This window comes from Bombina bombina, chromosome 4, assembly GCF_027579735.1.
Source record: "Bombina bombina isolate aBomBom1 chromosome 4, aBomBom1.pri, whole genome shotgun sequence".
NCBI lineage: Eukaryota > Metazoa > Chordata > Amphibia > Anura > Bombinatoridae > Bombina > Bombina bombina.
In genome coordinates, this window is record NC_069502.1 from 491911572 (window position 1) to 491930787 (window position 19216).

The window sequence follows — 19216 nt, forward strand, 5'->3', positions numbered from 1 at the left end:
GGTCAGGACAGCAGGCAGGCCATGCTAGCACTCACACTCTGGGTTTATGCAACCATGCACTTGTAATCCGGGCAGAATGTAGTTTGGCATTGTCCTGCTGGAAAATGCAGGGATGTCTCAGGAAAAGACGACGTTTGGATTGCACCATATGTTGCTCCAACATGTATACATTTCTTTCTGCATCAACGGTGCCCTCACAGATGTGCAAGTTACCCATGCCATGGGCACTGACACACCCCATACCATGACAGATGCTGGCTTTTGGACCTGTCACTGATAACAGCTTGGATGGCCCTTTTTCTCTTTGGCCTGGATAACACAATGGCTATTTGAAATGTTGACTCGTCAGACCACAAAACACCATTCCACTGTGCTACTGTCCATCTCAGATGATACTGAGCCCAGAGAAGTGGACAGTGTTGATGTATGGCTTCTGCTTTGCATAGTAAAGCCTTTACTTGCATCTGTGGATGCAACATTGAATGGTGTTGACTGACAAAGGTTTACCAAAGTATTCCCGAGCACATGTCAGGTTATCCATTATAGACTCATGTCGGTTTTTGAGACAGTAACGTCTGAGGGATCAGAGATAACACACATTCAGAAGTTGTTTTTGGCCTTGCCCTTTATGCACTGAAATTTGACTGGATTCCTTGAATATTTTAATTATATTGTGCACTGTAGAAGGTGAAATGCCAAAAATCATACCGAAATGTCTTTGGGGAATTTGGTTCTCAAATCTGTTTTCAGATTGGCAAACTTTGTCCCATCCTTGCTCTTGAAGGACTAGGCCTTTTTTGGAGGCTCCTTATATACTATGATCACACAATTGCCCCACTTGTATCACATCACCTTTTTATTTCAACTTGTCACATCACTATTAGTCCTAAATTGCCCCTGTCCCAAGTTTTGGAACGTGTTGCAGTCATCAGATTTGAAATTAGTGTATATTTTCAAAATTACATTAAATTTACAAATTAAAACATCAAATAATGTGTTAATAAGGTGTTTTCAATATAGTACACGGTGAAATGAAATTTGAAATGACTGTTTTTTTTTGTTTGTTTTTTTTGCATTTTCCATACTGTCCCAACTTTTTCGGAATTTGGGTTGTATATTAATAAAACAATGTTGGTTGTGAAAAGCTGGGAATGGGTAGTAAAGGCATTATCTATCTTTTTAAACAATAACAAATCTGGTGTAGATGGTCCCTTTAAGGGATTTAAAATTAAAGATGATTATGTTGATGATTGTATTGTATAAAAAAAATTAAATGAGGCTGGTAAACAGAAAAACAAAATACATTTGTTTAAAAAAAATACCTTTTTCTCATAAATAAAGGAATCCTATATATAATAAATACCCTCGTACTGGAACATTTATGTTGTGGGCGGCCTTAATAACGTCTTCAAATTTTTCCAAGCTTTCTTCAATGGAACAATTAATATTTTTTTCACTGAAGGTTTGTGATGCTGCCCCAAATACAGATACCTCTGTAGCACCTGCTGCAATCTGGGGGAAAAAAAACAAGTTTTGAAATGATAACTATTACACCAAAAGCATTTTTTATTATTAAAATCACTATACGCATATATAAACATTCATATACATTTTATTCATATAAGGTGGGCATCAAAATTAAATCCTATTAAAAAAATATTTCTAAATTAGTTTAAATCTATGTACAGGTACAAAATTAAAATAAATAAAAGATCTAAAATTATTTTGATAAATGTGAACTCACTAGGATAATAAGAGAAAAACAATTTTGCATTTTGCTGGAATCTTCTTAAAATAATATAAACAGAATAAAGGCAATTATGCTTCACAAACTAATCTAGTTGTTATTAAACAGCTAACTACAATATATTTAATTGTGATTATGTAATTAATTAGTTACACTAAGATTTAAAAGTAAATACAAATAAATTGGAGCAATGTAGTACAGTATAGGAAATTGCTTTTATGCATTGTGAACTAAGCTCATGAATATTGAAGGAAATTAATTTCTTTTAAGCTTCTGAGACAATTGAAATACTTCAAAGCTAAGACACACTTCTTTAATATAATTTTCATTTAAAGGATAATCCATCTAGTTTTTATTATTATATATATATATATATATATATATATATATATATATATATATATATATATATATATATATATATATATATATATATATATATATATATATATATATATAAATATTTTACCAGGAAGGATACATTGAGATTTCTCTCGTTTTCAAGTATGTTCTGGGACCACAAAATATTGCAAAATAGGGTACAATAAAATACAAAAACAATAATAATACACAATATATGCAAACATTTAACATAGAACTGGTAGGAAATATTTAATCAACCATGACAGGCACATTCTGTTTTGAGATATGTAGAGAGGGATCTCTTAAAGGATTTTAAGCTTGGAGAAGTTTTTAAAGTGTGAGGGAGGTCATTCCATAATTGTGGTGCTCTGTAGGAAAAGGAGGATTGAGCTGCTTTCTTTTTGTATTGAGGCAAGCTAAATAATGTGCTGTTACTGGATCGGAGGATATAGGAGGTGGGAATAGCCGGGGAGAGCATTCTGCTCAGGTAGGGTGGGAGCTTCCCAGAAAGGCTCTTAAAAACATGGTAGGAAAGATGGAAGGTGCGTCTGGATTCCAGCGACAGCCAGTTTAGTTCTTTTAGCATGTCACAATGGTGGGTCCTGTAGTTACATTGTAGCACAAAGCAGCAGAACGAGTTATACAACGTATTTAGTTTATTAAGGTGAGTTTGCAGTGCAGGTGCATATACTACGTCCCCGTAATCCAAAATAGGCATCAGCATTTGCTGTACAATCTTTTCCTTTACTGTAGGACTGAGGCAGGATTTGTTTCTGTACAGGGCACCTAGTTTTGGATAAATTTTAGAGGAAAGTTTTTCTATGTGGAGGCCAAAAGATAGATTGGGGTCTAACAACATACCTAAGTATTTAAAAGAGTGGACTGCGGTGATTGGATTTTGTTTTGAGGCGAAGATGGTAATTTTGTAATTTGTGTAATTTAGGTCCCGTTCCAAAGATCATTGTGACAGTTTTGTCAGTGTTTAGGAAGAGTTTGTTTTTTGAGATCTACTTACTTTTCTACCTCTGTGAACTGGTCTTGGAGCACTGCTTCAAGCTGCGGCAGATCAGAATTGTTTGCATAGATTACAGTGTCATCTGCGTACATGTGTACAGATGAGGATTTGCAGACATTAGGCAGATCATTTATAAATAATGTGAATAGTAGGGGGCCGAGAATGGAACCTTGGGGTACACCACACGTGACTGGGAGAGGGAGGGAGTCGTTGTCAGAAACGGAGACATATTGTGATTTTATTGATATATAATGTGTATGTGTGTAAAAATGTGTATATACATGTGTTATTTCTTTATATGTGTAAATATGCATGTGCACACATACATACATATATGCACATGTATACACACACACACACACACATATATGTATATATACAGGGAGTGCAGAATTATTAGGCAAGTTGTATTTTTGAGGATTAATTTTATTATTGAACAACAACCATGTTCTCAATGAACCCAAAAAACTCATTAATATCAAAGCTGAATAGTTTTGGAAGTAGTTTTTAGTTTGTTTTTAGTTATAGCTATTTTAGGGGGATATCTGTATGTGCAGGTGACTATTACTGTGCATAATTATTAGGCAACTTAACAAAAAACAAATATATACCCATTTCAATTATTTATTTTTACCAGTGAAACCAATATAACATCTCAACATTCACAAATATACATTTCTGACATTCAAAAACAAAACAAAAACAAATCAGTGATCAATATAGCCACCTTTCTTTGCAAGGACACTCAAAAGCCTGCCATCCATGGATTCTGTCAGTGTTTTGATCTGTTCACCATCAACATTGCATGCAGCAGCAACCACAGCCTCCCAGACACTGTTCAGAGAGGTGTACTGTTTTCCCTCCTTGTAAATCTCACATTTGATGATGGACCACAGGTTCTCAATGGGGTTCAGATCAGGTGAACAAGGAGGCCATGTCATTAGATTTTCTTCTTTTATACCCTTTCTTGCCAGCCACGCTGTGGAGTACTTGGACGTGTGTGATGGAACATTGTCCTGCATGAAAATCATGTTTTTCTTGAAGGATGCAGACTTCTTCCTGTACCACTGCTTGAAGAAGGTGTCTTCCAGAAACTGGCAGTAGGACTGGGAGTTGAGCTTGACTCCATCCTCAACCCGAAAAGGCCCCACAAGCTCATCTTTGATGACACCAGCCCAAACCAGTACTCCACATCCACCTTGCTGGCGTCTGAGTCGGACTGGAGCTCTCTGCCCTTTACCTATCCAGCCACGGGCCCATCCATCTGGCCCATCAAGATCCACTCTCATTTCATCAGTCCATAAAACCTTAGAAAAATCAGTCTTGAGATATTTCTTGGCCCAGTCTTGACATTTCAGCTTGTGTGTCTTGTTCAGTGGTGGTCGTCTTTCAGCCTTTCTTACCTTGGCCATGTCTCTGAGTATTGCACACCTTGTGCTTTTGGGCACTCCAGTGATGTTGCAGCTCTAAAATATGGCCAAACTGGTGGCAAGTGGCATCTTGGCAGCTGCACGCTTGACTTTTCTCAGTTCATGGGCAGTTATTTTGCGCCTTGGTTTTTCCACGCGCTTCTTGCGACCGTGTTAACTATTTTGAATGAAACGCTTGATTGTTCGATGATCACGCTTCAGAAGCTTTGCAATTTTAAGAGTGCTGCATCCCTCTGCAAGATATCTCACTATTTTTGACTTTTCTGAGCCTGTCAAGCCCTTCTTTTGACCCATTTTGCCAAAGGAAAGGAAGTTGCCTAATAATTATGCACACCTGATATAGGGTGTTGATGTCATTAGATCACACCCCTTCTCGTTAAAGAGATGCACATCACCTAATATGCTTAATTGGTAGTAGGCTTTCGAGCCTATACAGCTTGGAGTAAGACAACATGCATAAAGAGGTTGATGTGGTCAAAATACTAATTTGCCTAATAATTCTGCACTCCCTGTATATATATATATATATATATATATATATATATATATATATATATATATATATATATTACTGGTAAGGAAGGAGGGCACTCACAGGACTTCATACAAAGGCTAATCTTTTATTAAAGTTCTTAACAAAAGTGCATTGTCAACGTTTCGGCCTTTTCTTAGGCCTTCTTCAAGACAAATTTCATGATCTAAAAACATGAACAAAAAAATAAAATAAAATATATTACAAATATATGATATCCAAATATACACCGAATCGTGACCCTCCACCAAGAACAAACCAAAGTAGTCCAAGTGAAATTTAGAACCGCTTCAATTGAAGCAAAAAATCATGACATACACCAACCAGGGGAGACGTGGGCATAAGATAAGAGAGTAATGAAACAAACAAAAGAAAAGTGAAAGATGAAATGAAGAACAACAAATGATACAAAGAATAGCGAAGAGAATGAGATTAAAGCCAACAAAAAGAAAGAAAAAGGACCACCTAAGGAAGAAATATAGTCCAAATGGGACATGAGCATCTCATGTGAGTGGTATATTATATGACACCAATTAACAAGCGTATATCAAAAATGCATTGACATAGGAATAAACCACCTTAATGATGGTTCAACCAATAGGCTAAATAATTTAGGTAAAGCACGCAACAAGGTCAAACTACTTTAACACACCCCACATAAATCCTAAATATATATTCATCTATTACCAATAATCAGGACAATTGAAGATAACTAAAGTGGGTGCCATACAAATCGTTACAGTGGTGCCCACCCTATCAACCAAGATCCGCCATACAATGACGGCAATAGTCCAGATGGCAACCACTAAACGCTGAATAACAGACCCCAAGGCATCCTTATATATATCACCGCCATATTTATACCTGCTCAATTCATAATCAAGCCCACACAACAATCAGTGCAATATTCACATAGTGGTTAACCAACACACATACTGGCGCTATACATCTATATCAATTAGACTCCCCAATCTAAGACATGTAAATACACATATTGTTATAACCTTGGACCGCGGCGAATCAGTGAACCACTCACTCATACGCTTCAGCGCATATAACAACCATCACCGAAAGCGTGTGAGGTAGAAGAAAAACCTCACGGGCCATAGCCCTTCTTACCTGAGCTCGTGCGGAACACAGCGTCCGCGTTACACTCCTAGAACGACTGAGACATTAGTGGGAAAACAGCCGACACATACGCCCTTAAAAAGGGCGAGCCCGTCCCCCGCAGAGGCCAATCAAATTGCGCGCCGCTGACACGCCTCAGCTGGTCGCGTAACCAAGGCAAATTCATAGCGAACCATTCTGCGTGTATGACAGATGGCTAACCCTGTACTGTTTATAACCACAGGTGCCATTCCCATAGCCCTGATCTGCAAAGCAAACAAAGTCTAATATAGATGTATAACAGAGCTCAGTGCCCCATACGTGGTGCAAGATCATATCCCAGCTACCATAGACTGAAGGGCCCGGTGTTAGTCATATTGAGTGCAGTAACGCAACACACGGCTGGGAATGAATCCCAATTAAAGAAACCATAGTGCTGATGTGGGCAAAATATTGAACATACAGTCGCTACAAAAGTGGCATATCCCATCAAACATAGAATCTTACCGTACAAGAACACACCAAGGGACTCCTAGATCACAGAACTGGTGGTTAAATAGCTATGCCATATTAATTTAATCATAAGGAGAGTTGTGAGGTGGAAAAAAACACCAACCCATCACAAACGTCCATACCCAAAGGTAGGGTAAAAACTTTGTACCAAATGATCAAAGTGATCCAAAGAACTAACCTAGAATAAAATAAAAACATTCAATCATAACATGTCTATGTTGTACACCTATGCGTCTAGGCGTCATAATCTAATTCAACCAGTCCGAAAGAAGTAGTAATAGAGCACCCCAAGTGAGGACCTAGGGATAGTAAGAAACCACATAAATCCAATACCCATAACAAGTGTGCCCAAAGTGAAAAAGACATCCAAGAGGAAGACAAGCAGTGTTATCAGAAGAATAAAGCATAGTCAATACTGGCATTTAGGCCGTTTGGAGCCAGAGTGTTTAATCTATGGATCCATCTGGCTTCACTCCTGAGGAGTTCAGAGTTTCTGTCACCCCCCCGTTTCAAGGGCGCCACCCTATCAATGAGCATGGCCCTAAGGGTGGATACAGCATGGCGTTGCTCCAGAAAATGTCTTGCCACAGGCTGGTCCGAGTGGCCATCTTTTAAGGCCGCTCTAATAGCGCTCTTATGGTTGGCGAGTCTCTCTCAAAACGGGGTGATGGTTTTGCCTACATAGAACCGTCCACATGGACAGGATAACAGGTAAACCACGAAATGAGATGTGCACTTATGCCTTATGCCTTATTGTAAAGCTCTTATTGGTGGTAGGATGGTGGAATCGTTCCCCTGTGATGAGGGAGCTGCAAGTCACGCAACTCCCGCATTTATAACATCCATTCTTGAGTGGTTTTAGCCATGTTCTCTCTTCCTTCCAAGGGTCAGTTCTCATCAAATGTGATTTGAGGCTTCTTCCACTTTTATGCACCACCCTGGGAGGGGGGTTTTCTTTGAACGGTAGTGATTTATCTCCACTTATGAGCAGCCAGTTCTTATAGATCACCTTCCGCAATGTACCTGTGGCCGGAGTAAACCTGGTCACCAGGTTCAGGGTCAGTTCATCTTTGGTAGGGTCTCTACCCAATCCTCTGGCTACTAAGCAACTTCGTTCCTGCAGCTTCAATTCTTCAAGGGGCTGTTTTCCCACTAATGTCTCAGTCTTTCTAGGAGTGTAACGCGGACGCTGTGTTCCGCTCGAGCTCAGGTAAGAAGGGCTATGGCCTGTGAGGTTTTTCTTCTACCTCACACGCTTTCGGTGATGGTTGTTATTTGCGCTGAAGCGTATGAGTGAGTGGTTCACTGATTCGCCGTGGTCCAAGGTTATAACAATATGTGTATTTACATGTCTTAGATTGGGGAGTCTAATTGATATAGATGTATAGCGCCAGTATGTGTGTTGGTTAACCACTATGTGAAATATTGCACTGATTGTTGTGTGGGCTTGATTATGAATTGAGCAGGTGTAAATATGGCGGTGATATATAAGGATGCCTTGGGGTCTGTTATTCAGCGTTTAGTGGTTGCCATCTGGACTATTGCCGTCATTGTATGGCGGATCTTGGTTGATAGGGTGGGCACCACTGTAACGATTTGTATGGCACCCACTTTAGTTATCTTCAATTGTCCTGATTATTGGTAATAGATGAATATATATTTAGGATTTATGTGGGGTGTGTTAAAGTAGTTTGACCTTGTTGCGTGCTTTACCTAAATTATTTAGCCTATTGGTTGAACCATCATTAAGGTGGTTTATTCCTATGTCAATGCATTTTTGATATACGCTTGTTAATTGGTGTCATATAATATACCACTCACATGAGATGCTCATGTCCCATTTGGACTATGTTTATTCCTTAGGTGGTCCTTTTTCTTTCTTTTTGTTGGCTTTAATCTCATTCTCTTCGCTATTCTTTGTATCATTTGTTGTTCTTCATTTCATCTTTCACTTTTCTTTTGTTTGTTTCATTACTCTCTTATCTTATGCCCACGTCTCCCCTGGTTGGTGTATGTCATGATTTTTTGCTTCAATTGAAGCGGTTCTAAATTTCACTTGGACTACTTTGGTTTGTTCTTGGTGGAGGGTCACGATTCGGTGTATATTTGGATATCATATATTTGTAATGTATTTTATTTTATTTTTTTGTTCATGTTTTTAGATCATGTAATTTGTCTTGAAGAAGGCCTAAGAAAAGGCCGAAACGTTGACAATGCACTTTTGTTAAGAACTTTAATAAAAGATTACCCTTTGTATGAAGTCCTGTGAGTGCCCTCCTTCCTTACCAGTACTCTATACATATTAATTGAGGATTGCACCCAGGCATTGGAAACAGTAATGTGGATGGAGTGCTAGGCCACCGGCTATTACATATATATATATATATATATATATATATATATATATATATATATATATATATATATATATATATATATATATATATATATACCCTTTTGATATTTTTTATTCATTTTGAATATGTTTTAATGCTCTAAATTCTGATATTCTTCAAATAAAAATATTATCTATCTATCTATCTATCTATCTATCTATCTATCTATATATTATATATATATATACCAATCACAATAAAGCAAATGATCCGGTTCTGTTAGATAAAAAGTCCAACTTTAATGGTCAAATTAAAAGTACAACAGACATCAGTAGCAAGCGTCTGACATGTTTCGGCCCGGGGCCTTACTCATAGATTGTCTATAAGTAAGGCACCAGGCCGAAACATGTCAGACACTTGCTACTGATGTCTGTTGTACTTTTAATTTGACCATTAAAGTTGGACTTTTTATCTAACAGAACCGGATCATTTGCTTTATTGTGATTGGTATCAATTTTCCCCTTTTACAAGCCGAGTTGCTGCTTATACCTTTGGAACAGTTTTGGAACTTCATACAATTGCCTTGGAAGTTATCCTTGGGCTAAACACAGCCTCTAAAACAGCTGGAGCTTTATTACCATCTCAGGTTGGTGGAGCGGTATCGACCACATCATAGACGTGTTGGGCCTGTTGCTACATTGCACCTATGACACAGACGGACACAGACGGAGTGAAAGCGAGGTTGATCCATTCCCCTGTCTACCTGGAACCTGGCGGTGGCAGTGCTATATAGGAAAAGTGTGTGTATTCTCCAGTATTTTCCATGAGTGTCTTTACATGCTGCCTCTTGCTTGGAGTACAAGCGTTTTGACCTGTTAAAATTCAAATTTCTTCTACCGAGCAACCGCATCCTGAACTTTTTCACAAGGAACTTTTTCTGATTGCTCCTTTCTTGAGCCCCTGCAGTCTGTGACTTTTTTCTTCTTTGAGCATATACTGTATATACAGTGGATATAAAAAGTCTACACACCCCTGTTAAAATGGCAGTTTTCTGTGATGTAAAAAAATGAGACAAAGATAAATCATTTCAGAATTTTTCCACCTTTTAATGTGACCAATAAACTATGCAACTCAATTGAAAAACAAACTGAAATCTTTTAGGTGAAGGGAAGTAAAAATAAAAAAATAAAATAATATGGTTGCATAAGTGCAAACTAAACTAATACTTTGCTGAAGCAGCTTTTGATTTTATTACAGCACTCAGTCTTTTGGGGTATGAGTCTATCAGCATGACACATCTTGACTTGGCAAGATTTGCCCACTCTTCTTTGCAAAACACTCCAAATATGCCAGATTGTGAGGGCATCTCCTGTACACAGCCCTCTTCAGAACACCCCACAGATTTCCGATTGGATTCAGGTCTGGGCTCTGGCTGGGCCATTCCGGAAACTTTAATCTTCTTCTGGTGAAGCCATTCCTTTGTTGATTTGGATGTATGCTTTGGGTCGTCGTCATGCTGAAAGATGACGTTCCTCTTCATGTTCAGCTTTCTAGCAGAAGCCTGAAGGTTTTGTGCCAATATTGACTGGTATTTGGAACTGTTCATAATTCCCTCTACCTTGAATAAGGCCCCAGTTCCAGCTAAAGAAAAACAGCCCCAAAGCATGATGCTACCACCACCATGGTTCACTGTGGGTATGGTGTTCTTTTCGTGATATGCAGTTTTGGTTTTGCGCAAAACATATCTTTTGGAATTATTGCCAAAAAGTTCAACCTTGGTTTCATCAGACCATAACACCTTTTCCCACATGCTTTTGGGAGACTTCAGATGTGTTTTTGCTAAATTTAGCTGGGTTTGGATGTTTTTCTTTGTAAGAAAAGTCTTCCGTCTTGCCGTCTACCCCAAAGCCAAAACATATGAAGAATACGGGAGATTGTTGTCACATGTACCACACAGATATTACATGCCAGATATTCCTGCAGCTCCTTTAAGGTTGCTGTAGGCCTCTTGGAAGCCTCCCAGACAAGTTTTCTTCTCATCTTTTCATCAATTTTGGAGGGACATCCAGTTCTTGGTAATGTCATTGTTGTGCCATATGTTCTCCACTTGATGATGACTGTCTTTACTGTGTTCCATGGTATATCTAATGCCTTGGAAATTCTTTTGTACTCTTCTCCTGACTGATACCTTTTAACAATGAGATCCCTCTGATGCTTTGGAAGCTCTCTGTGGACCATGGCTTTTGTGTAGGACACGACTAAGAAAATGTCAGGAAAGACCTACTAGAACAGCTGAACTTTATTCAGGGTTAATCAGAGGCACTTTAAATTATGGCAGGTGTGTGGTGACTCTTATTTAACATGGTTTTGAATGTGATTACTTAATTCTGAACACAGCTACATCCCCAGTTATAAGCAACCACATTATTTTAGGTTTTTTTTGTTTACTTCCCTCCACCTTAAAGATTTCAGTTTGTTTTTCAATTGAGTTGTGTAGTTTATAGGTCACATTAAAGTTCTGAAATGATTTATCTATTTTTTTTACATCTCAGACATTTTAACAGGGGTGTGTAGACTTTTTATATCCACTGTATGTATGTGTGTATATATATATATATATATATATATATATATATATATATATATATATATATATATATATATATATATATATATATATATATATATATATATATATATATATATATATATATATATATACTAGGCAATGTTTAAAAACTACAACCCCTCAGGCTAAAGCTAAAAAAAAAAAAAAAAAACTAAAATAACAGAAAAAAATAAAAAGGTATCCAAAATAAAAAATTTAAACCTAAACTAATACCCCTATAAAAATAAAAATTCCCCCTAAAACAAAAGCACCCCCTAATCTAATTCTAAACTACCAATAGACCTTAAAAGGGCTTTTTTTGTAGGAAAATATGGAGCAGAAGGAGGAGGTTCTATGTGCTGATGTAGCACGCTTGACGTAGGTGCACGAGACCGGCACCAGGGAGAGGAATATGTGCGACATCGCCACAAGCGGAACTCACAGAGAATACCATGGGTCTGGCTAACGGCAAGTGGAGACCGAAAGCAACAACCAGAATCCAGAGCCGATGAGCCAGAGGTCTCATTGCCTGGTTCCCGCAAGCGGCTCAGATCATTCCCTAGGCTAGGGGGACCAGAGAGGGGAAGCAGGAAGAAGGTAGAGGGTTTGTTTATACAGCATGTTTATAGTGAGTATTTGTTTCCTCCCAAACTCACTGTTAAACGGGGTTTTGTTTTTTCTTTGTTCATTAGCCTCCCCCTTACCTGCCCCATGCACTAACCAGAAATTGAATGCCACTAGCAGTATGGCAGTATAGAACTATTAAGGCACATTTAACATCTGTGCTTTCTAAGAGGCCCCCAAGGAAATGTGGGCTGTGCAACGGCAAGGGAACGTTCTTTCCTCACTGCCCCTTATGCGTTAATATAACAATCTTAAATGAGATATACGGGGAGGACAAAATTATTTTGTAAAGTTATAAACATTGAACTGTAACATTAATATATGCCTGTAGGAAAGATTACCTAGTGTATAAGGAGGAAATTATAGTAGGGGAAAAAGAAGGAAAACAGAGAGTTAAGGTCTGGCAGCTGGAGTGAATGTAGCTCATTTCCCTCTATACTCATAAAGAAAAACAGTACATTGTACATAACACAGCCGCTTGGTTTAAAAAAAAAAAATAAGAAAAGAAAAGGAAAAGAAAGGAAAAAAAGAAAAAATAAAGGAACAAGGAAAGGAAAAAGAAAAAGGAAAAGGAAAACAAGAGGAGAAAGGGAAAGAAAGGAAGAACATAAGGGAACCAAAGGAAAGAGTGTAGGGAAAGGGGAGAACAAGGAAAAGAAAAGGAAAAAAAGAGAAAGGGAAACAGCGAGCTGGGCTGCTGTAAAAGGCCCAGTCTGCATCACCTGGCATGATTGAGTGCCGCTATCCTTGTGGATGCCCTGAAATTGTGTATCTTGCATGTTTCGTGCCTGATAGACTCACACATGGGCTGCCTGTATTTGTGTTCTGTTCCCTTTATTATATATACTGGCGAGGAATAACATTACTCCCTGTACAGAGCCAGGGAGCTGGGCTGCTGTAAAAGGTCCAGCATGCACTACTTGGCACGTTGGAGGGCCACTGTCTTTGTGAGTACCTCTCAATTGTTTTGCACACTGTGTTTATGTTCTGTTTATGCTGCATGTATCTGTGTTTTCTCCTTCCTCCTGCATGTTTATGAGGAATACTGACACTCCCTACATGGAGTCAGCGAGCTGGGCTGCTGTTGAAGGCCTAGCCTGCTCCTACAGGCATATTTGAGTGCCGCTGGAATATATGAGTACCCTGCACGCACTTATACTCTTTTTCCACAAATTTGCTATTGATACACACATGTGGTGTTTCCTTAATTATCCTCTCTAGAATGGCAGGAGCAGATGGTTGTAAAGAAGCCGGTCTAGAAGAAAAGCACCCCCTGATTAGTTAAGAATCTGTTGATGACAGAGGAAGCTTTCTTGGTTCTTCTGTGGGACTTTGAGAGGACTGAGTCTTACTTAATAGTTGAGTCACTTAAGTACCTCTTTTACTGTAGTACATCATGGTCTTTCTCCCCTTTTTTGTTTTCCTTTGTTATTGCAATATGTATTTCCCTCTTATTGTAATATAAGGTGTTAGTATATTTTACATATAGGTGGGTGTTACTTTACAGGAGTATTGGGTTGTGAAATAAGTATGTTGCTGAATATTTGCTTACTTCCACTTCTCAGTGCTTATTGATTTGGTTAGCTTTTTAAAGAAGTTAGGTTTTCACACAATCATAGGTAAGGATTTTTTCATGATATAAAACTAGTATAGGGGAGGAGAAGATAAGAAAGGTAGAGATGAGACTGTGGAGGGGGATGAAGGAAAATGGAATGAGAAGGTTTTGAACCAAAAGAAACACAAATTATGACTCTCTATTTATTGGTCCCTTATGGATAAATATATATATAATACTAAGACCTCAACTATGACGGGGAGAAGGCAACAAGAAAAAAAGCAGGTTAGACGTAGTACTGAATTAGTTTCAGAACCCTCCCAGGAGACCAGGCCTGATCTAATAACTAATACAGAGCTGCTGAAAAAGATTAGTGCATTATTTATGCCTAAATTTGACGCAATACAAAATAGTATTGATGCAGTTTCACAGGAAATTAAACAAATTTCTGCTAGAATAGGCTTAGTAGAACAGCGTATTTCAGACCTAGAGGACAGAGACATCGAAAAAGATAGTGAAATTACAGGAATGCGGAAGCAAGTTAAAGTTGAAGATCTTGAAAATAGATCAAAGAGGAATAATTTAAGAACTATCAGTATTTCAGAGGCATTGACGGAGAAAGATATATTACATTTTGCAGCAGTACAGCTCCCTATGTTATTACAAATATCAGATGTTAACCAAGCTTTTGTATTTGAGCGCGCCCATAGGATTAGGGTTCTTAGGAATCAGGAGGAGACAAGGGCTAGACCCAGGTCTATAATTATAAAATTCTTGAACTTTCAAGATAAGATAAAAATGTTTACAGGCATATAGACTCCAGAAAGATGTATTCTATCAAAATAAGACATTTGTAATATTTCATGATTTCTCTTATGAGACCTCTAATAGGAGGAGAATATGTGCACCATTATGTTCTCGGTTGATTCAGGAAGGTAGGTCAGTGAAGCTTTTATACCCACCTAGAATAAGTATAAAAAACAAGGAAGGGTTTAACATTTTTGACACTCCTCAGGATGCAGAAAATTTCTTAAGAGAGGAAATTAAGTAATAAGGTAAGGCCGGGTCAAGAGGCCTATAACACTAAAATGCAGTCTAAGAAAATGGGTAGGAACATCTTTGTAGTTCTTAAAGGGGGTGTGGGGGGAGGGATGTGTGGTTGTGTTTTGTTTTGTTTTTTTCCTTTTTTTTCTTTTTCTCTCTCACTGGGATCCCAGGGGTATAAAAGGAAGTTATGGTTCCCGAAGGAAATTATATATAATATCTGCAATGTATAAGATGGGCTCTTGGATTGTGGGAGGGTTTACCTCCCCAATAAAGAGGAAAGTGGTCTTACAACATTTAAATAAACTGAAAAAAGACATAGGGGCATATTTATCAAGGTTTGGCGGACCTGATCCGACAGTGCGGATCAGGTCCGCCAGACCTCGCTGAATACGACGAGCAATAAGCTCGCCGTATTCAGCATTGCACCAGCAGCTGACAAGACAATGCAGTCCCCTGCAGACTCACGGCCAATCGGCCGCCAGCAGGGGGGTGTCAATCAACCCGATCGTATTCAATCGGGTTATATTGTGGCGATGTGTGTCCGCCTGCAGGCGGACAGGTTATGGAGCAGCGGTCTTTCTGTCTGTCGGCCTGCTCAGAGCAGGCAGACAGGTTATGAAGCAGCACCAGCAGGGGGGTGTCAATCAACCCAATCGTATTCAATCGGGTTATATTGTGGCGATGTGTGTCCGCCTGCAGGCGGACAGGTTATGGAGCAGCGGTCTTTCTGACCGCTGCTTCATAACTTGTGTTTCTGGCGAGCCTACAGGCTCGCCAGAAACACGGGGCATCAAGCTCCATACAGAGCTTGATAAATATGCCCCAGTGCATTGTTGCAGAAAACACATTTGGATGAAATAGAAAGTCAAAAATTAAAATGGGGCTGGGTAGGGGATTTAGTTTATGCTGCAGGCACACATAGAAAAAAGGGGTGGCCATATTGTTTAGGAACAATTTGCAATACCAAATCATTAAGAGAGAAATAGATCAACAAGGTAGATGTATTATACTTCAATTTGAACTAGGGAAGAAAAGAATAGTATTATGTAATGTTTACGGCCCGAACGAAAAGAAAAGCCACTTTTGGAAGTTAATTCAATCCAAATTAGTGGACTTCGATAAAAATATTATATTAGGCGGTGACTTGAATATGATTGCATCCGAATTAGTGGATAGAAAGCGGATTGGGAAAAGAGATCAATTGGGGAATAGGGATACCAGGACATTCAAATCTTTTTTGTTATAGCTTGGAGCTGATGGATATTTGGAGGAATGGCCATCCGGATAGTAAGGAGTTTACCTTTCTATCCAAAGCCTACAAATCTCTATCCCATATTGATATGTTTTTAATTAGTAAAAATATTTTTTCCCTTGTTTAAAACACAGCAATTATGCCAATTACTATCTCTGACCAATATTACTATCTTTAGTAGCGAACCCAATGACTCCACTAAATAACAAATTGTTTTTACCTAGTTACTTATATAATAATTTGAACTTTTGGAAATTCTTGGGGGCATATGTATCAAACTCCGTATGGAGCTTGATGCCTCGTGTTTCCGGCGAGTCTTCAGACTCGCCAGAAACAGCAGATATGAAGCAGCGGTCTCAAAGACTGCTGCTTCATAACCTGTCCGCCTGCTCTGAGCAGGCGGACAGACTTCGCCGGAAATCAACCCGATCGAGTACAATCGGGTTGATTGACACCCCCTGCTGGCGGCCGATTGGCCGCAAGTCTGCAGGGGGCGGCATTGCACCAGCAGCTCTTGTGAGCTGCTGGTGCAATGCTGAATATGGCGAGCGTATTGCTCGCTGTATTCAGTGAGGTCCGCCAGCCCTTGATAAATAGGGGCCTTGGTTAGTAAATGGGATGATTACTATAGTTGGAATAAAGGCTCAGTGGAGAATATAGAAACTATATGGCAAGCCTTTAAGTCAGTTATAAGGGGTGGGGGGAATTCTAGCTTATTTAGTTAAACTAAAGAGGAAAAGTAATAGCCACTGGATACAGCTTACGAACCAGATAATTAATAAATATCAAAACTATCTACGAAATAATAGCAATAATAATTGGAAAGAATATTTAGAAGCCAAGAAGCAGAGGGACGCCTGGTGCATCTCGAAAGAAAGTCAATGCGAGCTCAGAAGAAATAGTAAATTTATGTCTTACAGTAATAAAACAGGGAGATATCTGGCCAAAATGGTTAACTTCCAGAAGTCTATTAAAGTAAAAGATAAAATGCTTAGTCAATCACAAGATATTATTCATGAATTTCAACAATACTTTAAGAATGTGTATGGGGAGAGAGCAGTTGATTGTCAAAAGAAAAAGATATTTTAGGAAGATATTAGGCTCCCTCAAAGAGCAAAGGAAGATCTGGAAAATCTGAACTCCCCAATTTTGGATGAGGAAATTAAAAAGGCTATAAAAAGGTTGAAGCTTAACAAAGCACCAGGTCCAGATTATATTCCAAGACAACTTTTTTTAAATTATTGAGGATAAAATTACTTCAATATTAAATAAGATATACAACTCCTTTCTCAAAGAAGGAAAATCTCCATCTAAATATTTTAACAAATCTAGAATAGTCTTGATTCCAAAACAGGGGAAATATTTGAAATTAATGGACTCTTATAGGTCTATTTCCCTTTTAAATGTGGACTATAAGATACTAACATATATTTTGGCTAATAGGCTCCAGGAAGCTATTGGTATTCTTATCCACCCAGACCAAACTGGGTTTATCAAAGAAAGGACATTAGTGAATAATATTAGGAAATTGGAAATAGCTATAAACTTTTGTGAAATAGCAGAGAAGGAGGGAACTTTTATGGGTAAAGACACAGTGGTCATATCTATAGATACACAGAAGGCTTTTGATTCCCTGCTTTGGGATCATATGTTTACTACTATTAAGAACTTTGGAATTACATGTAACTTTGTTAATATCATATCACTACTTTACTCCTCTCCTTTCGCAGCCCTAGTTATTAACTCCACCATCTCAGATACATTTATTTTACAACGTGGGACAAGACAGGGGTGTCCTATATCACCTCTTCTTTTTCATTTATCCTTAGAACCCCTAGCTATATATTTTAGGGATTGTTTAGAGGGAATCGATATTGGGCAGTTTAAAATACAGCAAGCATTATATTCGGATGATCTCCTTATCTTTACCCAAAATCTTCAAAACTTACCTTTAATTATTACTGGGTGAGACACATTTCAAACATTTATTGGTTTTGCAATAAATAAAGACAAATCTGAAATAGTATGGTTAATTAAGCATAGGAATTCCCCTTTCACTCCGTTTAGGGAGGCAAAAGAGCATGTTACGTATTTAGGACTGAAACTGGCACAGGACCCCAGAAAATGGTATAGTTTAAATTTTTCACCATTGATTACTTCCTTTAAGAAGTCTTATAATTAAGAGACAGTCTTATAATTAACAAATGTATGACAATTTATCTGGAAAAATAAAAAATCTAGAATAGCCACAAATAGTATGGTTGCGGGTAAGAGTGGTATGGGATTGCCTATACCAGATTTTGAAACTTATAACATAGCGGTGAATGTAAAATATGTTTTTGATTGGTTTCTAGAGATAGGGCATTCTATAATTTATGACATTAAAGGGGCTTTGGTTGCTCCCTTTTCATTAAAAGCCCTTGTGCATGTGTCTCCGTCCATAATTCCTAAAGTAATAAAACGATTAATAGTTATAGAACCACCTATTCGGGCTTGGCGTAAGTTTTGCAAAAATATAGGATTTAACTTCAGAGTCTCTCCTTATTTGACCATTAGAGGGAACAGAGATTTTTCTGAAGGATATGGGTCAACAAGATTTAGAAAATGGACAGCTGCGGGGGTTAGATATATGATTCAAGTAATTAACTTGAAAGAGAGTAGAGTTAAAACCTTTGATGACTGTAAGTTAGAATTTGGGATCACAAATAACCATTTTTTTCATACTTACAACTTCGTCATTAAGCAGAGCAAATTTTGAGATTGACAGAGCTGGAGTGGAACAACAAATTTCTAAAACATATATTATTATTACTCCTGGTTGGGGAATTCTCTATCTCGCCCATGTATAGGTTTTTATTAAATGCGCAGGAACAAAGTAATATTAGATATTTTAAGTTAAAATGGAGGGAGGGATGCGTAAATCAAAAGGAGTTGGAGACACTGACAAATTCTGTTACTAAGGCTGCCAAAGCCACTAGGGGGGAATACTACAGAGAGCAGCAAGTTAAGATCTTGTATCAAATTTACATTGCCTCCAAACTTCTCTCATACTGGACGAAATTTGGGGACAAATTATCATGTATTAGA

The 19216-nt window shown here is 38.2% G+C and overlaps 1 protein-coding gene across 1 annotated transcript in view; it reads right to left on the reverse strand.

Annotated features, from left to right (window-relative positions):
• The window catches only part of HMGCLL1 (3-hydroxymethyl-3-methylglutaryl-CoA lyase like 1), a 232133-nt gene that overhangs the window by 75446 nt on the left and 137471 nt on the right, over positions 1-19216 (reverse strand). The window contains exon 6 of the mRNA XM_053711968.1: positions 1364-1512. Within this exon, the coding sequence (XP_053567943.1) occupies positions 1364-1512 (149 nt within the window). The remainder of the gene's footprint in view (positions 1-1363; positions 1513-19216) is intronic.